This window comes from Abramis brama (genome assembly GCF_963993115.1).
Source record: "Abramis brama genome assembly, chromosome: 5".
Taxonomy (NCBI): Eukaryota; Metazoa; Chordata; class Actinopteri; order Cypriniformes; family Leuciscidae; genus Abramis; species Abramis brama.
This window is the reverse complement of record NC_139967.1, coordinates 27,935,570-27,961,692: the sequence shown is the minus strand read 5'-3', so window position 1 is coordinate 27,961,692 and position 26,123 is coordinate 27,935,570. Positions and strand designations below refer to the sequence as shown.

Sequence of the window (26,123 nt, the reverse complement as noted above, 5' to 3'; positions counted from 1 at the left end):
GGCTGCCTCTGTGAGCATAAGATACTTCTTTCAAAAACATTACATAAATCTTATCGACCCCAAACATTGAACTGAATGTCACTGATATCTACAGTGTATGCATAGCTTTACAACTGACTACTAAAAACTGAACTGTTTTGTTTTCACCTTTACAGGATCCAGGTTGGTAGTACTATATCAAGAGATTCGTAACTGTAAAAAAACACACTGATTTCAGCATATGACAGATGTTGTAGTGTTAGCTCTAATTAAAGATCCGATGAGTTTTATAGATTCACAGACAGTTTTCACAGTGCAATTGCATGAAGAAAAGGCAGGTGGAGGGATAAAAGATGAAGAGGAGGTGGGAGAATTTACAAATTACAAGGTGGCAAATTACAATGCAGCATTTCATCATGGAAACCTCGGCTTCTCTCACGCAGGTACTTCTGCCCTAAACACATTCATCATTGTCAAAAGGCGTAGTACAACCCCTCCTCCCCTCTCGGCCAACCCTTTTCTTACCATCTTCACAGAGAAACACAATCACACCAAACATACAGGTTTTAAATATCTAGGAATCATGCTTAAAGAATACATCATCTTTCCCGAGTGCACATTCCTCTTTTTCTGTCGTTTGTACTGGACAACAGCCAGAGACGTGGGGTCATTTTCACTGGCTTTTTCTATATGCACAGCGCTGTCGAATGTCAACCGCATATCACTGCTGGCTTCCTGTTGAGGTCAGTCAGCCATGTTATTACTTCATAAGGTAGGGAGAGGGAGTCTGCTGCCACATCTGCCAGTTCAATGCAGTTGAACAATAACCGAGTGATGGCAACTTGCAATACTGAAGAGAGGGGGCGGGGCAACGGAAAGAGCTAATTGGCTTGCAGTGGATTGTGATTAATTATGCTGTGGGTTTCACTTCCTAAATAGTCATCCTGTCAACAACAAATGTGTCTGTGCTTCATTACACTTTCAAAATTCTCCATGATGTGATTTAGTATATCATGAACATATAATTGTGAAATTAACAAAGGCTTTCATCCACTAAACACTGGGACACGGATGACATGATTATGACATTGTGCATTAAAACATAGCTGGTAACATTAATGTATAATACATCATCGTGCATTTTCATTGTACAGTAGCTGTTGAAAACTGCAGTGAAATAAGCGTTCATAAGAACTTGCCCTGCATTTTTTTGGTTAAGAACACTACCGTTTTTTTTAACACTACCATTCAAAAGTTTGGGGTCAGTAAGATTTTTTTTTTTTATATATATAAATAGCTTATATTCAGCAAGGATTGGGGTAAAGACTTTTTTACACTGTTACCAAAAATGTAATTTATAAAAAAAAGGGGGTTTTTTTAACCTTTTAAAAAAAAAAAAAAAAAACTTTTTATGGTTCTCCAAAAATAGTAAGAAGCATAACTGTTTATATTGTTTGTTTGTTTTTTTTGGGGGGGGGGAAGAACCTATACTGTTGTCATTTAGTTCTTGTGATTGTCTAGAATGTGATTTGTAGAATCTCAGTAGAATAAAATTGCTGAAAAAAATCTAAATCCTATAAAATACTTCACAAAAATATTTGCAGGGCTGTACGCATCATGCACATTAGAGATGATACACAATTACTATAAAAACTTTGATTTTGTCTTTATATAATTACTCTTGGGAGACTTAAGCAGACATTTCTGAAGTAAATGTAATGAGCTGCCGAAGCATTTTTGTAATTTTCAAGGGATTGTATGTTTCAGTGCACTCGAGCGATTTTGACAACGGGAGACCTAGAAGCGACTGACTCCCTGGCCAGTGCACTGACGACGTCCCATTCAAAAAGTAAGCAAATCATCCACCATTTATTCTTTGCAGCTTTCATTATGAGAGTAAACATCAATATCAATATTTTCAGAAGAAGCAGCTAATCAAATCCACATATTTTTCATCATTTGCTCTAATGCTTAACCTAATCTCCTAACATCTCAGAACCTTCAGTTCATAAATAGCCTTGACACACTAGAGGTATTTGTTGTAATGGCTGCAGAACACATTCTCATTTAATTAAGATCTATTTGCTGGATTTGCACCACTGGGCAGGTGTCATTGCATAGACGGTAAAGTCATGTGTTGCTCATTATCTCTGGTGCATTATCAAGGTCTAATTCGCTCTCAGCTTGATTAGACGACTCATTCATTTCTGTAAATCACTACGCCAGCCATACGCCAGAACTAAGATAGACTCAATGTCTCCTAGGTAATAAGTGAGACATTTACATGAACAGGCAAAGAGCAATTCATTGATGGCTTTAACAATCCTTTTGTTTTCTTTCTTTACAAAAAGCTTAATATTTTTCGTAGACTGCAGTTGCCCAATGCTATTGCTCTAGTATACAGTTTATATGTAGCAAATTTTCTGTATATTTAAACTACCTAGATAACTATAATACCAGAATTTTTTGCCAGACAATATTACAAAATTTTTACACAAAGGTTGCACTGGGGCCTAATGTTTTTGAAATAATCCTTTTATGCTAACCAAGGCTGCATTTATTTGATCAAAAGCACAGTAAAAACAGCAATATTGTGAATACCATTTTTTTTATCATAAGGTAGTCAATAATTTTATCCCTTAAAACTCATCTTTGATCACCAAAATTACATCTTTAAATAGTTTTTCCTGCAAAAAAAATTGTCATGCCTTAAAATAGCTTTAATGTACACCCTTGCTTCATTTAATATACGCAGTCCATGGATATGCTAATTAGCCCCGCCTCCACTCACTCACACCATTTTTACTCAAGTTACTGTAAACCCTGCACAAAGGTCTGGCTCTTTACAACGTCGGACACATAACGGTTATTAATATGATTAGCCTTTTGTTTGACTACGTTATCAAGCAGCTAATAATGTGTTCCTATAATGTTACACAAACCATGTTCCTGTTCGCCACCTCAGAGTCAGAAAGCTGCCTTCTAAAAATCAGCATCCATATAAATGCTTTGAACAACTTAGAACATCAGTGGAGAAAGGCATAGTTCATCATAACATCGTAATATACATCATATACATAAATCACCCGCTATATTGCTAAATGTACCCGATTTTTCATATCAACAGAAAAATATACCGGGATAACCTGGCTTCTCTTGAGACTCCACTGCTTCAGTTTCAGTCATAGTTAATGATATGCTAAAGCCCACCCACACATTGACGTGATTGGTTACAAGGTAGTTTGTGATGTCAGAAACACCAGCGATTTCAAACCGCGTTTATGAGACTGTCTTTGGTTCACTGCAGTTTTAAGGAGAAAATACTCAGCAATGGTGTTGACATGACTTTACACATGGTTTGTCTGAAAGCATATTAAAAACACCACATAGATATATAAACAACATTACAAACTTTTTTTTTTTTTTTTTTTTCACAAAAGGGGGTTTTTATGTGTAATTTATTCCTGTGATGTTAAAGCTACATTTTCAGCATCATTACTTGTCACATAATCCGTCAGAAATCATTCTAATATGCTGATTTGCTGATCAAGTAGTATTTATTATTATTATCATCAACAAAGTTGAAAACAGTTGTGCTGCTTATTATTTTTGTGGAAACTGCTACATTTTTTACAGGATTCTTTGATAAAGTTTAAAAGAACAGCATTTATTTGAAATAGAAAATATTTCTAAGATTATAAATGTATTTAATGTCACTTTTGATCAATTTAATGCATCCCTGCTGAATAAAAAAATCATGCTGACCCTAAACTTTTCATTAGTAGTGTAACTAATGTATGAAAAATAAAACTATAATATGATATAATATGACTCAACAGATTGCTTGAGGGAGGAAATTGTTCTTAAATCTGTAATGTCTGCCAGAGGGAAGTAGTTAGTAGGGAGTATTTTGATCAGCAAGTATTAGGTTTATTAAGGATTAGTGTCCTTCTGCCACGGATTCAATGTTTCATGTAAAAAGAGTAATTTTACTACTACAGAGTCTGCATGCAAGTAAATGAAAAAGAAAAAAAAAACATCAGTTCTTAGCTTAAAATGGCAGATTGGAATTGTAGGTGGGATAATAGGGATGGAAAAGCAAAACAGCGACCATTAAACAACAAACTGAAGAAGGAGCCCCATCTGTTGTTTGTCCATGGTTGAATACATAAAGCAGGCACAGCTGGTGCTGGTGGAGGCAGACACGGCCTTGATTCTGTACCCCCGCCCTGTTTCCATCCGCCCCGCGATTTTTGCATTGTGTCTGACATGCAAGATTTGTCAACTCGTGACGCCTCTGCCCCCTTACAAATTCTTCATTGATCTGATTTGATTAGGGGGGATGTTTGCTACTCATGTGACAGCGCAGACACACAGCACAGACAAAAGGAAGAGAGAGAGAAAAAGATGCAAATAATTGCTTCCCTTTTCACAGCACAAATTTGGCAACTTTGAGCAACTAGTGAAATAATTAGAGCCCTCTGTGCAGGCGTGCAGAGCACCAAACAGTACACAGAATTGATAGCGGCCTGTTGTTGGCATTTTGCATGTCTAATGTGGTCTCCAGCTGTGTGAGGGATAATATCTCTGACACGCTGCTCATGCAGAACGGGGAGGAGGAGTCCATATGGCCAATGAGAAAAAGATTTCTTTATTATTTATGGTGGATGACTCAAAACATGTGTCTGGTAATGCAACTAACCCAAAATAAAAGAAATCTCTCTCCTCTCTTTATATGATTGTACTTGGAAAAAGTACTTGTGCATGGACCCGCAGCATATAAGGAACGAAGGCAGTTGAGCGTAGCTTTTCAGCCTGGTATGAAAAACATTTATCATTTGTCAAGGAACAGAACTGCAGGGATCCACAGTCTCATTACTGGTAAAGTCTGGTGTTCCCCCACAATTCTCCACTTCTGCTCTGTGCTTTGGCTCCCAAGTCTAGAAATAAATCAGCGATGACAGAAAAGTTCTGCTTTCTTACTTCTATCAACAGTTGGGTGGTTGTAGCAATCATTTTTCGCTTTACATTAGATGCGTCACCAAACCACCGGTATTGACGATAACCATGAATTATTGATATTATATTAATACATATATGTGACCCTGGATCACAAAAGCAGTCACATGTCGCACAGGTATATTTGCGGCAATAGCCAACAATACATTGTATGGGTCAAAATTATCGATTTTTCTTTTATGCCAAAAATCATTAGGATATTAAGTAAAGATCATGTTCAATGAAGATATTTTTTAAATTTTCTACCGTAAATATATAAAAAAATATTTTTGTGAGTGAATGCAACAAAATCGCAAACATAAATGGGCAAATTTTCTCAAATGTTTAGATTTTTTTGCACCCTCAGATTCCAGATTTTCAAATAGTTGTATCTTGGCCAAATATTGTCCTATCCTAACAAAACATACATTAATGGAAAGATTATTCAGCTTTCAGATGATGTATACACCTTAATTTTAGAAAATTGACCCATGTGACTGGTTTTGTGGTCCAGGGTCACATATGATAATGTAAATAATCTAGCACCAGTAATCTGGTTTTGACAATTATTAATGTAGTTGGCATATTGCACCTCATCACTGGTTGCCACTCGTCATAAAACGTGAAAAGATGTGTGTAGCTACTCCTGCTGCTCAAATCATGTTGGAGAAGATGACAGGAGATGAAAGCAAGACACTTTACTCGCACACAAAAAAAAGTTAGCTCATCCGTGTGGGAGTTTTTTGGATCCTGTAAAAATGAGATGTTAAATACCCCAGTCTGCAGCAAGTTCTGATCAACAGTAGTTTCTATTTTTGTAAAAATTATGTTACAAACTGTCTTTAAAGGCGAAGTAAGTCATCTTTTCACCACTGTTTTCACAGAAGTGAATTTCAAATCTAATTACTGTTCTCAAACAGATTTTAAACATTTTCTATTGGCTAGACAAACCCCCAAACTCACGCCATTTGTTGAGACAGTGCTGGTGTGTCAAGCTGGCTAAGATGTAAACAAGATAATATTTTGATAGAGCAACAGTATTATTTCTAGTGTAACTGAACTTATTTCATAATTGATGAACTTTCATTAAACTGAACTGAATCAACACTGAACGGAACTGAGCTGAATAATGGCACTATTGCCTTCTGTAGAGCTGCTTTACAGCAGAATTTTAGTGTTATATCTTTAAGAAGTTCGTATCACTGATTAATATTTTCCTGTTTATTACTGTGAAGCTGCTTTCAAACAATCTGTATTGTATAAAGCACTATAGAAATAAAGGTGACTTGACTTATTTATACTTTTCAGTGGAATCAACCTACAGTATGATTGAATGCCTTAAAGTTTGGATGTGTTAACTCTTTCCCCGCCAGCGATAAAAAAAAAAAGAAAAGTTGTCAGCCGCCCACCGCCAGCGTTTTTGAACATGCAATGCCAATATCAAAAGAAAGAAAAGACCCTCTACTTTTAAACAAAAACACTCGTTTTATTATAGCTTCATGCATTCTTTTTTTTTAACAACACTTGAATGTGGGTAAGTTTCATAAAAAAAGCAACATTTTGAGGAAAAAGCTGAGAAAAAATAATTTCTTTCAAAGACTAGGTCTGGATCGGATTCAGAATGATGATCAAAACGCAGATGGAGTAGATCTTTTATTTAGGCTATATGCTGTTTAATGTTGGTGATCACGTTATATTACATATACATATGATTGCATATGATATCGCTTGTTTCTGCATCTTCTTTGCATTTCTTTTGATCAGGAGGTTTCTTTCAGAAGATGCGTAATAGCATCTTCTAATAATAATATGCTAATAGTACGTAATAGCACCCCTACCGTATAACAGAGAAAACATGTAAAGCCGGAAAAATTCTGTCAATGACGGGGAAGCGTCTTTCTCAAATGACGAAAATTTCCTAAAATGAAATCTAACTAAAATGGCTGATCTTCTCCTGCTCCCTGACAATCATAGACTTAGACCTTATTGAACGGTTGGGAAATATAGGAAATTATGGCATTTCATGAAACATAAATACTGGCATCAACTGACCAGGCACACCTTAATAACAGAAAACCTAGAATATGTTTTGGTTTGTTCACTATCTTAAAAAAATAAATAAATCAATACAGAGATAAACAGACAGAAAACTGACAGCCCACCTCCCCACTTGTGTAGACCTTACTCAAAACAACAAAGATGCACTGAACGATAACACATCTCCAAGTGCTGACAGATTCCAATTAGTTTATTGATTTACTCCAAGAATTTAGTTAGTGCAAGGCAAACTGTCAGGCTACTCCGCTTCTGGTCGCTGCTTATCCACTGAGGCAGTTTCATCCAGCAGAGACGGCCGGCTGATCTTTACTGCGTGCTTGACTCTTACCCACCCCTTTCCTTCCTTCTTTCCTTTCCTCTCTCTCTGTCTCTCTCTCTCTCTAGAATTGGCCATCTGCTTCTGTGACTGCGCCTGTAGAGCAGGGTCCGGCTGCTCCCTGATTAGCCTCACAGACACTGTGGAGCTCATCAGCTGAGAGAACAGACTTGCACTTTGCTGAGGGCCGCTGCAGCTTTGCTCTGCTGGGATTCACCTCTGTGCACCATGTGTCCACGGAGCTGCGATCCTGCAAGCTGTTACTCCACAGTCAGTTACAGGCTCGTGAGGGGTCATACCAGTTTACAATCATGATGTGAATTTCAAGATTGGATTTTAATCGTAATAATAGTAATAATAAATTCTTTTTCGTTTTATAATTATTGAGATTGCTGTTGTGAACATGTGGAAAAGAGAAATAATAATTCAATTCAATTTACATTTATTTTCACGATACACATTGTTTCAAAGCAGCTTTATAGAAAATTCATGTGTCTGCATTAAAATAGAGTGATCTGTTATCAGAGGTGACTGTGTCCAAGTTATGGATTTCAGAAATGTATATAAAAATAATCACGCAGTTAGCTAACAACACTCTAAAAAGGGATGTGTTAAAAAACAACACACAGTATGTGTTGAAGATTTTTAACACACAATGTGACTAGACCATGTCTTCAATGTCTTTTTCAAATGCTGCTTTCACCGCGCTCTTCACTTGTTATTACTAACCAGATTGACTTTATTTATGTCAGATGTCTACAGAAGCTCTTATTGAGAATTAAGAGGTTTTGGTGTTGACGATTCATTGAATGTTTCATTTGAAGTCAGAATCGTGATTAGTGGCACCTTTATTTGGGCTCTTGACCCTTGACTCGTTAACATTAGTTTTTCTCTGTTTGCTGTATTTATTTTGCACATTTGAAACAGCAGGAATAACCATGAGAAAAATATGACCAGATAATAATATTATCATCATGTAGTTTTGTTAAGCTCAGCAAGAGTTTAATATCTGAAAGATGGCTTTTAAAAAGGTTTAGCAAGATTAGCATGTTGCAATTAGCTTAAAATTTGTTTTTAAATACACAGTGCGTACAGGATCTTACAGTCTACGGTATGAAACAGACATCAAGAATCAGCACATGAATCTTAACAATGGTGAGTGCAAACTCGGTTAACTGTTATCTCTTCATGGACTTTTCTCAAAAGCAGCATTATCAATTAGGGGTTGAAGCGTGGGGTTGAAGCGTGAATAATTGAATAATGTACAGTACAGTAAGTCTGTCCAGTCATTGAGCTTGAAATATTGTCTTGTACTTTGTGTGCACATGCATTCTGTACTCGACTATTGATTAAATGGTTAATATTTTTAAATCTGCCCCTTTTGCTTTATTTTTTAAATTACATCTGAGTATGTAATCACCTGACACAATTTGTGTGTTAAAATGACTCATTTTTATTGTGTTAAATTTAACACAACATGTGTTGTCACTGAGCACACTCACTACATGTTAAAACTGACACAACATGTGTCATTTTTAACACATCTCTTTTTAGAGTGAATGTATTAATTTAAGGTAGAAACAATGAGCTCACTGTTTGTTTACTCTAAAATGCCAGCCTGAAAAATACTGTTTTTAAAGTGATTTCAGCAAATTGGTTTAAACAATGGAGAAAGACTGAAATCTCAAAAACTATTTACCGGTAAGTAAACAAGAGCTTATTGCATACTGCACACACAGAAAATGAGGTGAGCGCCAACATTACAAAGATGGCCACAGAGTAAATTTGTGATAGTTCACAGTCTCACAGTCCCTTTCAGCTGCACAGAAGTCCTATATAACATAAACCCCATTTAACGACACGGACTAATAAATAAAAAATTGCATTCCTCAGGGAAAGCGCGGTCTCGCTTTCAACACTTCTTCCAATTACTCCATCTCAGTAGGTTCGGCCATGAGCTTTTCTGCTCCACAAGTTCTGTCATTCCCCACGCCAACAGAAAGGAGAAAGCCTTCGTCGTTCCAAGCATTGTCTCTGTCTAATTGTCTGGCACTATGACCTTGTGGGCTCAGAGGAAAATGGTGCCCTTAAAGCGGAGTACACAGTGTAGAATTATTGCTCTTAATCCAGGAGAATGGCCTCCACCACCACCAAACCTGCTGCAGTTAATTAAAGAGAAAGGCTGAAGTGCAGGCCTGGTGGCTCTGAGATAAGTGAGAGCAGGGAAGGACAAAGCTCAGCAGAGGGAGAGTTTTTAAGATTGTGGGTGGAGATTGAGGTAATGCTATTGTGGACGCGAGGATTCCAATTAACGTGAGGAGTTTACTCCAATGTGAGATTCATTTAGATGCGATGCACTGTAAAGATGTTGTTGAAAATCTTATATTACCAGGGAGGTAACTTAAAAAGAATTAGTTCACCTGACTCACCCTTGTATCATTCCAGACCAATGCGACTTTCTTTCGTGGAAGTTTCAATTCATGCGCTGGCTATTCTTTAAGCAATTATGGGGACTAAAACTTTAAAGCTTCATAGTGCAAAAGGACCATCAAATATTTTTAAATATAAAATATAATTATTTTGATGTCACGCGTTAGCTTGGTGCGAGAAATCTCTAGTAAGCTATTAACCCAAACGCTGAATCAGCAAGAACCAGATCAGTCTGATCTGTGAACGAATCATTCAGACTGGGTTTGTAAACTGAATCTGATACCTTGCAAAGATCTGATTCTAGTTAACTATTCACAAATTGGACATTTGTCATGAACTTTCAAAGAAAAAGAAAGTCATAAGTGTTTGGAACGGCATGAGGGTGATTCAAATTATGGCAATTTTCATTTACGGCTGAACTATTCCTTTAAAAAATAAATTTAATTTATAAGTTTTACTTGCACAGTTTGAAGATGCACACGCTAGAGGCCAAAAACACACTTTGGCTATTGTTGTTTTCTAATATAATTAAAGCAAGCGCATAATCATATTTCAGGCATTTTTCCCGAGTGTAATAGCAATTTTCTTCCATTTTACAGAACTGTCAGATATTGGCTAAATTATGCATGGCAGCACAATTAAAGCAGACGTGAGTCTCAATGAAACAGAGAAAACGAGTTCTCCATATCTACATGCAAATATAAACTATAGTGGAATGTATCCAGTTATAACTCTGTAACGCAGACATAAAATGAATCTTGGCATACCCATTCTTTTCAGAAACAGAAGATTGTGTGGCCTGTATAATATACACTGGGGGCTAAATAATTTGGACAGCGTCCTTTTAAAAATAATGATACAAACATGCCAAAAATAACACACTGGTCTTGTCATTTCTGTGGAACTTCCCACAATGGAAAAAAAAAATTCTTACAGGAAACCATTACACACTTTCATTATATCTCATATTTAAGTCTTTCACTGGATTACTTCTAAAAAGAAAGAGTGTCATCCACTACACTTGTAAGAAGAACTGTGAATGTAAAATAAAATAAAAACTTGCCCCACATGACATTGTTGTGCAACTATTTCATATATTTATGAATCTGTGAAATGCACTTTCTTTTAGAGAATTAAAAATCTGTATATGTAAGCATTATGTGAACTCAGTCGCCACTGTGAGCCAGCAGCATGAGCCCTTTTAACACTTTCCACTGGCTGATTTTCCCCCATTTAAATGTTCCCTCTGGGCAGTAATACCCCAAATAAGAATACTACAGCCTGCTGTACATTTGTGTTTACTGGTAGGAAGCATTATTAGCCTGTAATTTAGCCACTGCTGACATGCTATTATTTACACGTCTTACAATGCATGATAGACCCCTTGTGTTTTAATTATTATTTTTTTTTTAAAATGCATTTTAAACAAAGGCAGCGCTCTAAACTTTTAACTTTTACTTATTTATGAAAATAGCTTTGGCGTCCTGCAGTAAGGGAGTCAGAATAAAAAGAAAATTGCGACTTTATTGATACTTTACATATCCCAATTGTAACTTTATAAGTCGTAATGTAATTTTACACATCACAATGTGACTTTATATGTTAGAGTATGACTAATTTAAATCTCGCAGCTGCAACTTTTTATCTCACAATATGACTTTCTTATTCTACAATTTACCTCACAATTACGCTGTTTATTATTTACTCGGAGGCGGAAATATGCTTCCATACTGCAGAGAAATAGGTGTATGGTTTTGTGAACAATAAGAAAATTAACAGTTTTAAAAAAGCAATGAACTTCTAACATAATGTAATCGATATAATTGAATATTCAGGACATTATACAAAAAATGCCATTGCCTTTGAGATAATGACCCAAGTGAAATAATAAGCACTATGCATATGACAGGAAACGCATTTAAAATCTCATTTGAAAAAGAAGTTCATGACAAGTTCTGAAATCACAGCACTCACTTTTAAATTAGTACCCATGAAGGCCACCCACTGATTGTGCGGAAGTGAGCAGCTTCAATTATAAATGCATAAATGCCGAGAGGATCGTACGTGCACAACCATGAGTATAAGGCACTTTTCATCATCAACAAGCTTAGCTCTTGTTAAAAGGAGAAATGATTATCTAATTTCTGAGCCAGTGATCACTGAATGCTTTATCCTCTATGTTTGAACTCACCTTGACAGAGATCTTCCCCTCATCCTTTGGTAAGTGTGCAGCCAGGAACCAGTCTCCAGGGAGGGGGCTGGTGACATTGAAAACTCCTGTGGTGCGGTTGGGCAGCGTCCATGTCAAAGTGACAGCGAAGGAGCCTGGTATGACGGTGTCCTTTGGAAACCGTGTCTGGAGGGGGTTGATTACAGGTGGAGCTCCTGACCTGAAGTACCTGTAAACCAAAGAGAAGGTTACATTTCAAAACAAGCTGTGGACCGTTTCCTTGGATGAGACCAAATGCAAATGAGACTGTCACCGTTTACGTTCCAGTGTGATGCAAATGAGGCTTGAATTTCCTATTAAAGCTGGCACAAAACAGAACTCCAAAAATAATGACTGTTTTCAAACATCCAGACATTAGTCTGTCAAACAGATAATCCCCGATTCACGCCACTGGATGAGATCGTGTTCAGTGCATCTGGGATGCTCAAAAAACAAAATGCAATTCCGTTCGGTGCCACTAGTGGTGCAGAAATCACACAATTTACCTTAATGTTTTCATAAACATAGAATCATCAACTGTCCCCACAAGGATAGTAAAACCTGAAATTACTGTGAGGAGTGAAGAGACCAGCCGACAAACTCCACAAGGAAATTACTTAATAAACATACTAAATAATGTCTTAATGAACATGTAAAAATTCAGAACGTTTTCTAAAGTAGATGTAGAGACAGAAAATATCATTAACCTAGTATAAATATGATAGAAGATGTGGAAGTTCTCTAGTATGACAGACAAACTTGATTTGTCTTAACTTCTAAATCTAAAAGAAAGAAAAAATCCCTAACCTCCCTTTTAAGATATCCGGGGATGTCCTCAATTGGAAAAATGCTTCATATGTACTAACAAACAAACAAATAAATAAATATTTTTTTTGAAAAATCGAAAAAATATGTCCTCAAGAAATTGAAAGCTCAAAAGTCAATGGGAAGTATACCCAGATTTCAAGTCCAAGATAAAGAAAAACAGATACATGTGATTGCACGCATGGTCATTTGAAAGGGATAGTTCACCTAAAATTTTTAATTGTCATCATTTACTCACCCTCAAGTTGTTCCGAACCTTGAATGAGTTTCTTTCGTTTGCTGAACACAAAAGAAGATATTTTGAAGAATGTCGGTCGGTAACCAAACAGTGATTGGACCCATTGACTTCCATAGTATTTTTTTGTCCATACTATGGAAGTCAATGGGTCCATCAACTGTTTGGTTACTCATATTCTTCAAAATATATTACTTTGTGTTCAACAGAAGAAATAAATTTATACAGGTTTGGAACAACTTGAGGTGGGTAAATTATGACAGAATTTTCATTTTTGGATGAACTATCCCTTTGAGTAAGCTAATATATAAATAAGAAAAGAAACACAGAGCCAGAGAAAGCACATTGAAGTCACTGTGAATCAATTAGAATGCAGAAGATTGAGGAAGAAAATGGAACATTGTGACTAACACTAAATTATGCATTAAGTGAATCGTAAACAAATATTCCAACATTTAACTCCGCCGTTAATGTTTTGAGCAATGCTTACAAATTTAGGAGGCATTGATTTGGAACAACGCCCTGACTAGGCTGCAGTTACAAGAAAAGGAGAGACGAAGAATGAAAGAGACAAAAATCATTCACTCACATCAGACTCATTTTCATCACAAAACCACACAGCAATTTTCTTTATTTCAACATGGGAGCACACAGCCATGAAAGTAAAAATTCTTCCCTCAGTCCCTAGCCTGTCAGTCAAGATACAGACACAGCCAGACAGTAGGAGCCTGCAACAAATCATGGAATGACACTTTTTTCTAAAAGGCTTCACTGTCTGCAATTATTTTTGCTCAATGCATTGTTTGGTGTCTCCTGTAGTTTGTCAGTCCCATCAACAAAGGCACAAAAAAGCCTATCAATTACTCTTTTATTCTCTGTTTTTCTCATTTTCAGAGGTAGAAATGGCTTGTGAGACAAGTAAAAATGGCAAAAGACAGCACAATCATATATGTGTATGACTGTCACGCAGTGATTCGGAGGTGTCCATGATGCAAACTGATATTGTTATACATCACTATCTGACACATGTTTAGTGCTCAAAAAATGTATTTTTACCTCAGTCACTGTGCACAGCTAGCTAAACACCCACCCAAAAAGGTCTATAATACCTTGGAAAAAACTTGCGTTAGCATTCCCAGTCATCCTACTGGCAGTTGCTCAGCTGGGTTTATTTTTGTCCTATTAAACCATACAAAAAAAAGCACAAAAACGCACACAATAACTTGAATACACCTCTTCTAGGATTGCTTGGTTGGTTGTTTGGCTGGGATGCGTTTCCCAAAAGCATCATTAGCCAACTATGGTCGCAAGTTCCGTCGTTATAAGCATAGTTTAAAGAGTCAAGGAACATTCGCAAGCAGCATCGGAAAGTTTTGTGGTTGGAACGACAGCTCTTGAGCTGTGGTTAGAAGCATAGTCTCTTGTTTGCATAAAGTGGACTCAATAAATCTGTATCTTTACCCAAATAAGCAAGCTGACATTCAGTACAATCTATATATTTTATTTAGAATACATACAAATGTCATTTATGTCTTTTTAGTTTACATCTTTTAGATTTAAAGCGTCCTGGGCCCGTATTCATAAAGATTCTAAGAATCTTCTCAGAAAACTCTTAATTTAGCTTAAAAACTTTTACGTAGGAGTCTTAGCTTAAGAGCAATTCGAGACCGATCTGAGAGCAACTCTGAGTAAGGAAAAGACAAAAACTTTTATCTTAGTGAGGAGGCGGGGTTAACCCCATTGCTATGTATGACACTATCTTTTGACGACTGTGATTGGTTGGTTGACCAAGAGGGAAAAAAAGAGTGATTTTAAGTATAGGGTCTATTCTAGGCCTCCACTTTGAAATTACATGCGTAATTTTAACTATTTGACTGTTCACACACACACACACACACACACACACACACACACATTATACATGTGTATATAAATCCTTTTTTTTTTATTTACCATGCTGTTAATTTCCTATAAGGTATTTGATTGGCTTAGAATGATAAAAATTGTTCCACTCTTTCCAATTACACTGATTACTGGCATGTCTATTTAAGTGGTGGTTTGAATGTTGGTTTTAATGTATCAAACATGGAATTTTCCCAGTTCCCAAATATCGTAATGTAGTGATTACTTTCATTTCTGCCTCTATGGCATTTCTGCACTGTGTCGGAGATGTTCGCGCGTCTCTAATAAGATCAGTCAAAAACATGATCCCTGCACGATCTAATATATAGCTTCTTATTAACTCACTGTCATCCATTGTCTGCAACACATTTCTTCTCCCTCTTCGTCTTTCTGCCATTTTCTCCTCTGCTAAAGAAACTCTTAAGCCTCTTAAAAGTCCTCGTCCGTGCTCCTAACAATTTTGACCTTAAGACCTCTTTTAAGGGTTAAGATGCTTTCTGAATTACTTTTTTCTTTACTAGGATTTTTTCTTCAATTTTAAGAGTAAACGCCCACATTTCTAAGAATTTTCTTAGAATTTTGTCACTAGGAGCTACTCTTTGCATTAAGATTCTTTATGAATACGGGCCCTGGATCCTTGACAGATAATAACTCAAAATACTGCTGCTGGAGCTCTGCAGGGTTATTAGATAAGTCATTTATGTCCTTCTAATACTTCTAGTGCAACTAAAAGATGTCCCATCATCTGGGGTCTTATTCTAAGACGGATACCCCATACTGCTCACATGAATGTGACGACACTGGCCAGTTGAACGTTGTTAAAGCACAAGCTTGTGTTCTGCATTGCCAGACAGATGATTTTATCTGGGTTGTGTTTTGCACTGAGCCAACTTTTCCTTTGAGGCTGCAAGTGGCAGCTCCAGATTGGCTTACTATTTAAAAAAAATAAAAAAAATAATCCTAAATCAATTGTTTCATACATTAAAGGAGAACTCCGGTCAATTTTAACATTGAGCTCATTTTTTTGTAAATTTGGAGTGCTGTCAGTACAGAGAACAACAACAAAAATCGGTGTTGCCTACACCGTGTTATCCTCTTTTTAAAATTTGCACCCTGTTGACTTCAATGGGGCAAGTTTTAAACCTGCTTTTAGCCTCTTAACATTCTTGATGTGTCATTACAAGTGCACAGCCATGTGAGTGATTCCTTCAGAGTGAACACGGTGAATCTGACTGCAGTAGATGTGAAAGATATGAATAAAAATGAAGTTAATTCGGCCAGCGCTCATACCTGTATTTCTTTCCTGTTTTCGGGCAAAGTCCACAGTAGTTGATTGTCGAGTTCTCCACTGTTGCTTAGTTACCTATGATCACACGTGTGAACTCGACAATCGACTACTATGGACTTCGACCGAAAACAGGAAAGAAATACAGGTATGTGCGCTGGCCGAATTAACTTCATTTTTATTCATATCTTTCACATCTACTGCAGTCAGATTCACCCGTGTTCACTCTGAAGGAATCACTCACATGACCTGTGCACTTGTAATGACACATCAAGGATGTTAAGAGGCTAAAAGCAGGTTTAAAACTTGCCCCATTGAAGTCAACAGGGTGCAAATTTTAAACACGGTGTAGGCAACACCGATTTTTGTCGTTGTTCTCTGTACTGACAGCACTCCAAATGTACAAAAAAATGAGCTCAATGTTAAAATTGACCGGAGTTCTCCTTTAAGTATTAAAAAAAAATAAAAATAATTATAGGCTACATCTTGAAATGTAAAAAAAATAAATAATAATGTTAGCAGTAAAACATCATTGTTAGTTAATGATTCTAATACATTAACTAATGTTAAAGAACTGAACCTTATTGTAAAGTGTTGCTCATTTTATTCTTAATTTTCTGGGGCCGTATTCACAAAGCATTTTATCTTACCACTAGGAGTACTCCTAAATCGCACTAAAAGATTTTAGCTAGGAGTTTTCTCTTAAAAGTTATTCACAACGCCTTTCAGACCTACTCTTAGTAAAGAAAAATGACAACTCCTAAACTAAGAGTGAGCCTTCGTTGCTATGGATGACATCATTACTCATGCACAAGCTTGACTGAAGTGACCACCTTGATTGGCTGATGATTGTAACGCGGGAATGATTCCAAACACCTCCCCTACGATGATGAGTGACAGGTGACAGGTCTGAGAATGCGTGCGCTACACAATTAGTGCGAAGGACGGAAGATGATGAATAACTGAAAAAATAGCCTAAATGAATAAAGAGTAAGGCAAAACAAATAGCCTAGTAGCCTAATGAAACATATGGATTGATGCAATATCTTTGCAACATTATTGAATTAATCTGTCACTACAGTATATGCCTCTGCCTACGTTTGCAAAGAGAAGAACATTTTAATTTGATTCACAATGAAACGTTACAATTAGTTTACATGCAATGAGTAGCCTAGTTTTGGTTGTTGTTGGTGGCGTTATTGCATCCCTAGTTATGCCTACAATGCAAAATTGTTCCCTCGCGATTGGAAGCTCCTGTAGCCGCCGCATACGCATTTCAAAACATCACAACGTGAAATGCCACAAAAAGCGGTTTGTGAATAGGTCTTAGTGAGTTAGGAGTCCTCTCGACTTCTTTTAAGCTGTCCCAGACTTAGGTGCTACTTTTAGGGCTAAAATGCTTCGTGAATTACTCTTAGTGAAAAAAATGAAGAGTCCTAAAGTTAGGAGTGACACGCCCATTATTTTTAGGAGTTGCTCCTAAATTAGCCAGTTAAGAGCTACTTTTAGCCTTAAAATTCTTTGTGAATACGGCCCCTGGTGGTTATTTTGATTTTAAATGAAAGTGAAAGTGAGAGAGAAATCTCGTGCCACTGCCAAGCAAATTCCTGACAGGTCAACCACTTGCTTTTTACTGTTGCTGAAAAAGCATCAAAAACATCAACGTTGAGCATGGTGTAATATAGTGACACATGACTTGGCCATACACCAGTAATGTCCGTTTTTCTAATTAACTCAACATTTACAGTAAATAGAAATTGAATGAATGCATAGCTAAGCTATCATGCATCCTTAATGCTCTTATCTATACAGTTCAAATACTTAATCTCACACAAGGTTTAAAACACATGGCATGTAAATTATGACATGCCATATAGTATGCAATTTGTTGCTCCAAAGGCCTGACGTCATTATCCTTTGCATAACACGCAATCCTAGCATATTACTGCCAGGCTCATCAAAGTGATATGACCTATATGATCAGAGTCCAAGCTGTATGTAAAATGGACCTTTAGCAAACAGATCATCATCAATCAGATCAACATGCACTGTAGTCAATGCATTTCCTCCCACTGTTTAAGGTCACACTCTATGAATCCCTAGTTGTCAATTAGACTGGAGAGAGTTTGAAACAAGGTGAAAACAAGGTTTGGTAATTAACTCGAGGCAGGTTAGCTGCAAAACACACACACACACACACACACACACACAAATGAGTACTCACAAAAGCTGTAAGATAAGAGATAAGAATGACATTAATTGTCACTGTCAATCTATCATAGCAAGTGTAATCAAATTAATTACATGATATGCTAATGAAAATTCATAGCAAAAAATACATAAATATTTTCTGAGCTCCTAAATGTGCCTGCATTCAGTAATACAGTATATTTTGGTAATTAATATGCACAGTATTTTTTATCGTAGGTATTTCAAAATACTGTGTGAATAAGTCTATGGGGCCTATTTTAACAATCTCAGCACATGATCTAAAGCGCACGGCACAAGTTCACTTAGGGCGTGTCCGAATCCACTTTTGCTCTTTTGCTAGTTTAATGACGGGAAAAATGGTAGGCGCGCCAGGCGCAGGGTCTAAAAAGGTTGTCCCTATTCTTTTAATTAGTAATGGGTGTGTTTTGGGCTTTACGTTCAATAAACCAATCAATCTCATCTCCCATTCCCTTTAAAAGCCAGTTGCGCTCGCGCCATGGCAGATTCACTATTTACAGTACATGACGGAATTTGATAGTGGAAAGACTGAACGCATCTCCAGAGCGCAAACGGATCTGCTCGTGCTCGAGGTTAAAGTGCACCATCTACGGGACAAGCCGGATTCCACCATATATTTATGTACACAATAACACTCTTTTACATTTTATATTATAATATATTATAATATTTGGCTAGTTTGTGTGCTGCTGCGCGTCCCTGTGTGTGTAATAAGAATAAGAGAGTGTATGCACATTGTGGACCCGCCTATAGGCGCGCATTTCCGCTCTTTAAATAAAAGTCTATTTCTGTTGCCTCAAAATAGCAACGCACCAACAATGTTCCTGAACACACCTCGTTTTCAGACCATGGGCGCACAGATGGGCGCAAATGCATTTGCTATTTAAACAACGTGGAGCAGGACGTGAAAATGATAACTGCGTCGGGCTGAAACTAGCAAATAACACTTGCATCGCGCCTGGCGCTGCATTGCATTGCTGTATGATAGGGCCCTATCTTATCTGAATTGTGTTGATTTTAAGAACGCACATCTTGTCCATCAACTGGTTACAACACTGCACATATGCAACACAACGAGCTGAATAAAAATGTGAATTAGTTATATAGAAAAGGAGTAATGGTTATCACAGTACACAAAGTTTGTCAGATTCTGACATTCGCTTGTCACAGAGAAAAAAAAGAAAGTCAAACAGTGGTTACATGTTTTCAAACAGACATTCAGATTTTTATAGTCACTATAATGTTTCAAACAACACCAAATGCTTAAATACTTAAATACTTGCTTTGCCTACACTTATGCAGTTTACATTTTAATCTGGAATAAAACATGCCAGCCCAGAAAAGGTATCTAGATATTGATTGAATATGGTCAGATTCTTTATTATTGTTCTATACTCTTTTTTAACTTTAATGTGTTTAAATGTTTATTTACTTTAACTTTTTTTTATTGTGTATTGTTTTACAGCATTTAAATGATCAAAGATCTTTTGGGTTCTGAACATGGGTTCTGTCAAACACATCTGATCCAAAATATCAGCTTGTTATTCGAGACTCAAAGACCTGAAATGGATGTATCCGATAAAGGAGAAATCTAAATGGGAACAGTGCACATTTTGTATGTCTCCCTAATTAAACACACCTGATTCAGGTCATCAGCTAATTAGTAGAGACTCCAAGACCTGAAATAAAGGGTACGTTAATACGACAATGATATGCTTAAAACTGAGAAGTTTTTCCTTTGAGTTTTCCGCGTACAGACGACACCATTTTCAAAACGTTGAGTTATTCATATAACTACTGTTCCCAGGAGGAGTCATTTCCTTTGTTCAGTCCAGCTCTTCACTGAGCCTCCGACTGCGCAGGGCTCAGAGGTTTTGTACCTTCTTTCCCTCCTTCTGGGAACAGTAGTTCTATGCATAACTCAACATTCCCATTCATGTGGTACAACACATGACTATGGGACATATTTCCGCCCCAGCCAAGTCACTGAACTAAACGTAAGGGACCAGCACCGCCACATATCATGGCGTCATGCATCATTTGCCTTTCAGGCGTGAATAAAGGTGTCTTCAGCAGATGGCGCAAGAGTGTGATATCCCATAGTCATGTGTTGTACCTCATTTCCCTCCTTCTGGGAACAGTATAGTTATATGCATAACTCAACGTTTTGACAATGGTGTCGTTTGTAAGTGTATACATACCCTCATTTCAGGTCTTGGAGTCTCGACTAAACATGAGCTCAAAATGGACTTTATTCTGTATGTAATCTACAAAAACTTAGAGGTTAAAGGGGTCATATAATGCCATTTTTGTACAAGCTAATATGATTCTTTAGGGTCTAAATTAAAAGTTTGTAATATACTTTAATTAAAAATTCTCATTAGTATTGTAAGAAAACACTCATTTTACCTGGTCAAAAACAGCTCTGTTTTCAGCACGCCGTTTAAGTGCATGTGTCTTTAAATGATAATGAGCTTTGCTCACCCCGCCCCTCTGTTCTGTGCGCACACAGTTTGTAACACAATAACCATAACACGTTGTTCATTATAAACGTGGGATTATGAATTGAGAACGTCGTACATAGAAAACATGCCGTAATGTACCCTGAGTGTAAACAGCCGCATTCATCGTGAAGCGTGCAAGTGATTTGCAAAGATTAATATAAATATGAATATAAAGTTTAATAAAACGTTACACTCACTTCTTCTTCTGGAGGTGCAGCAGGAACACGAATAGTTTGTACCGATCCTTTTTTCAGGAGCAGCTTCTTAGCAAAATAATATTCCCTTCGAAAACAAAACTCAGCCACTGTGTCTTCAGCGGATTTAGGAACATCAAAATGACTGCTGTGTTCCTTATTGCACCCAAGAACAGAACACCACAATCGCTTAGATGCCATTCTGCTCATAGACAGTGCTCCAGCGTATCAACAAAGGCCGCGCCGGTCCGCGCGGACTATGATTGACAGCTCGCTCACGAGCGAGGGCGGGTCTGTGTTGAAACGCTGCTGTCAATCAACAATCGTGGGAGGGACGTCGATTTTGTGACATCACAAAATCAAACGGCTTGATTTGAGAGAGGGGAAAACATATAAGAAGATTTTTAAAAAAAACACTGGATGGATTTTTATCATTTTATGATGGTTGTGTACAGGCACTGCCAACACACATTTCAGTACAATCAACTTGTAAAAGTGCATGTACCATTATATGACCCCTTTAAAATGAAAAAAATTGACATGTAGTCTGTGTATTGTCACCCATCTCCTAGTTCATGTCTTGATTAGGTCTGTTGACAATCTCATCCCCTAGATCCAGTATTATGCAAATGAATGGCATAAATCTTGCTGTTCTTGTATTTGTCTAAACAAACAAGCATGAGATGCGGATTGAGTGCTGGAGTCTAATTGAGGTGAGGTGATTTCCATCATAGTTTTGCTGTCTCGCATTACCATGCCTCATGCATTGACTACACGGCCCCTTTGTGAGCATGTGAGATGAATTCGAACTTAAGATGATTAATGTGCATGATACTCGCTGTCTTATTATTGATGAGGGAGAGATAAAGCAAAGTCTTCAGGCTTCAGCCAAGAGGTCAGAGACAGACTGGAGAGTTGCAACTGTGACCTCAATTATAATGTGAAAGTGAACATTACATCACTTATCCCTAAAAACTTGTGCTGAACATTGATTATCCGATGTGGTGTGTCAGTTTCACATTAGAAGACTTCCCAAAGGCTTTAGCTTGATGTTTGAAGGATGATCCATCGAAAAGGGACTGCTGGGAAGACCTCAGGAGCTCTGTTTCTGCCTAGGCCTATTGGTTTGTATGGGCCACAATTAGAGTTGTCATGGTCTGTCCAGCAGCATGATATTGATCTACGGGCTGTAGCACAGGGCTGTTTATCCACTGGACCCAGTCGTCCTGCTTTCTCCCATTTCTTTATCTTATCCTCCCACTTTATCTCTCCCCCGGCACTGAGTTCAGCCTGTTTTAATTACCATCTCTCTATGGCACCCCCTGCCTGCTATCTGACAGCTGAATCGACAGAATGGAGCCCTGCCTTGTTCATTATGAAAACAGCAAGACGACCTGGGGCCTCATGACAAAACTTTGTGCAGTAAATGTTCTGTACGCACAGACAGTGCAATCTATGGAGACACAAAATGATTTATAAAATCATTTTGTGTGGTTCCCTTTTATAATGTGTATATTCCTAAAATTCATAATCATTTTGATCTATCTATCTACCCATGTATTAATCTATCTCTCTATATCTACAATGTATATCCATCCATCCTCTCTATATTTATATCTTTATTAGGCCTAATAAAACGGTTAGTTCCAATCCTTGATTCTGATTGGTCAATAGCTGTGTTTTATTCACGATAAAACACGGCTATGACCGTTTCACCCAACCACTCTTTGCAATGTAAACAAATGTTTGTTCTCATTGATATTGTTCATTGAAGCTTATAGAGTAGAATATTGTGAGAGATTGAGTAAGCAAGTTTACCTGCATTTACAGTAGATATAACATTTTCCTCCAGGTCAGTCCTATATTCATAATTAAAAAAAATTGTTTGAATGTCCGCTGTGATACCATGTTCTTTTAACAGTTAAAGGGATAGTTCACTTTGAAATTAAATTTTGGTATGTTTTAGCTTACCTCAAGGGCATCCAAGATGTAGGTGTCTTTGTTTCCGCAGTAGTTTCAATTTTGATATTTTTAGGTCAAACCGTTCTTGTCTGTCAGTCATATAATGCAGGTCTATGGTCACCACCTCAAAGAGCATGCACAGAGAAGTCCAAATTAAACAATTCCCCATCGTAAGTACACACTGATGGCCTAAGACACGAAACGAGTGGTTTGTGTGAGAAAACGAACAGTATTTATATCGTTTTTACCTCTTGTACACAACCACGTCCAAGTGATCTGAGGGCGCGCGCGCTTCCTGGTGTGTGACAAGTGACGTGTGCATGCGTTCTAGCTTAGTCCTGAAGTGATCTCTCGTGTGTGTACGTCGTTATAAAACGATACTGTTTTCTCACACAAACCGCTCGTTTCGTGTCTTAGGCCATCAGTGTGTACTTACGATGGGGAATTGTTTAATTTGGACTTCTCTGTGCATGCTCTTTGAGGTGGTGACCATAGACCTGCATTATATGACTGACAGACAAGAACGGTTTGACCTAAAAATATCAAAATTGAAACTACTGCGGAAACAAAGACACCTACATCTTGGATGCCCTTGAGGTAAGCTAAAACATACCAAAATTTAATTTCAAAGTGAACTATCCATTTAAGGGGTTTTCCCTTTAAGCATCTTGCTTATCCATGTTCAAAAGTTTCAGTCCTTATAAAAGTCTTCTCTACTGACTGACTCACTCATAAAGACAGTCTTTGCCGCCATCTAAAGGTGAAATAATGTAACTGCTGTTGCTGTTCACGGTCAGGGCCTATTTTTTTCCAGCGAAAGGCTTTTAGTGATTTTACTTCATGAAAATTCCATAGAAACAGATTTTTTTGCTTTGAATATTTATATTGTGTGGTAACCGTTTTATAAAAGCAATAAGGTACTTCACTTCACGTTGTGCCTAACAACACCCTTAAGCCGTGACTTATTCACGATACAGCACAGCCTCTCGTACCTTATTGCTTATTATCTATATTTATCCATCCATCCACCATCTATCCGTTATTCACCTATCTATCATCTATAAATCCTTATATCTATCCATCTTTCTTTCTATCCATTCATATCCATCCGTCCATTTCTATATCTATATCCATTCATCATCTCTATATTTACCCATCTCAAAATTATCTATATCCATCCATCCATCCATCCATCCATCTCTATTATTAATTAATTAATTAATTTATTTATTTGACAGGGACAGTGTACATTAACTAACATTGCTGCAAATGCACCAGAATTAGCCAAAAGGCTATTTTTCATCCGTTGTCCCTGGACAGATCTTAAAATTGTCTACCTAAAAAAACACAATAAGAAGATTACAGTGAACAATACAAATATCAAAAGCAGTAAAACAGATATAACTCTTCAAATCCTGTTGATAAATACAGTGTACAAGTTTACTATAATACAGACATTATGTTAAAAAAAATTAATTAATATTATACACATTGACACAGCAGAGACACAAGTGGCAGCAAGTTGGGTTGAGGGAAGATACATATTCTTATTAATGCTGACATGTCTGATGTGTTATGAGCCAGTTTTTTAGATGCTTTTTAAACAGAGTGTATGTGGTGAGTTCTCTGATGTTCTGAGGGACAGAGTTCCACTCTTGTGCTGCTGTGACTGAAAAGGCACTCTGACTAAATGCACTTTTCCGCAGAGGAACAACACAGTCTCCTCGGGCCGACCCTCGTGTTACTCTCTGTGTGGTGTTTCTGATGTTTACAAACTGACTGAGTGGAGGAGATGATAGACCATGGATGATTTTGTATAACAGACAGAGGTTTGAATACTTAATGCCATTTTCCCAACTTAAAAGCTTATGCTTTTGTAAAATGGCACAAAGATGATATCTTAATGGTTTTTTATCCACAATTTTAATTGTCTGTTTATAAAGTGACTCTAAAGATTTTAACGTTGTTTTATTTGCCTGTGACCAGGTTGTAAGACAGTAAGTGATGTGAGACAGAACCATACTGTACATTAACATTTTAGCTGCCTGAAGTGACAAGTTTGATCTTATGAACTGGAAATTTGCGATATTAAATTTGACTCGATTGGAGACCTTTTTTATCTGTGATTTAAAAGTTAGTTTAGAGTCTATTATGATGCCTAAGTATTTGAATTCTGACACAACTTTTATTCATAAATATCTAAATATTTAAACATAAATATTCACCTAACTATATATATCCATCTATCAATCCTTATTTATATTCATCTTTCTTTACATTCATCCATCCACCCATCTGTCTCTATATCTTTATTTACATCCATCATCTCTATATTTATATCTATATCCATATCTATATCTACAAAAAAATGCTAGGTTAAAAACAACCTTTTCTGGGATATTTGGCAATTATTATTATTTTATTTTTTTTGCTGGGTAAAGTCAACTTGATCATGAGATAATGATCATAAGATATAGTGATATAGATACAGTACTTTACAAGATAAATCACAATTCTGTCAAAAGCAGGATTTTTTTTTATTTTTTTTAATCACAGGCAGGCCATTTTTAGTACTTGATAGGCCCCGAAGACATATTTCATTATCACTCAAACTGGAACATGGGCATACTTACTGTAATTATGAAAGGCAATATGTTCCCCTGGAGTTACCCAGACAGCAACACAGTGTCGGCCCAGATCCGGCCCACATCTGCTACACTTGGATTCCACAAGGCCCGGATGTGGGCCGGATCTGGGCCGACACTATGTAGCTGACTGGGTATGACTGAAATTATGAGTTTAAAATATGTCATTCCAAAAGTTAACACAGAGATCACTGTTTATACCGCAACTTTTTTATGTAGCTTTCCCTGGAGGCTACCAGAGAGGTTTTTTCACAATGTTATATATACCCTTGGAGACATGAGTGGGTTCTTCTATATGTGCAGTCTGAAAGAAATCTGCCATCAAAGAAATAAAAGAGCCAAAGAGCATACA

The 26,123-nt window shown here is 37.1% G+C and overlaps 1 protein-coding gene across 1 annotated transcript in view; it reads right to left on the bottom strand.

Annotated features, from left to right (window-relative positions):
- The window catches only part of tmem8b (transmembrane protein 8B), a 136,169-nt gene that overhangs the window by 68,624 nt on the left and 41,422 nt on the right, over positions 1-26,123 (bottom strand). Inside the window, exon 3 of the mRNA XM_084114135.1 lies at positions 11,973-12,180. Coding sequence (XP_083970261.1) covers positions 11,973-12,180 — 208 coding nt within the window. The remainder of the gene's footprint in view (positions 1-11,972; positions 12,181-26,123) is intronic.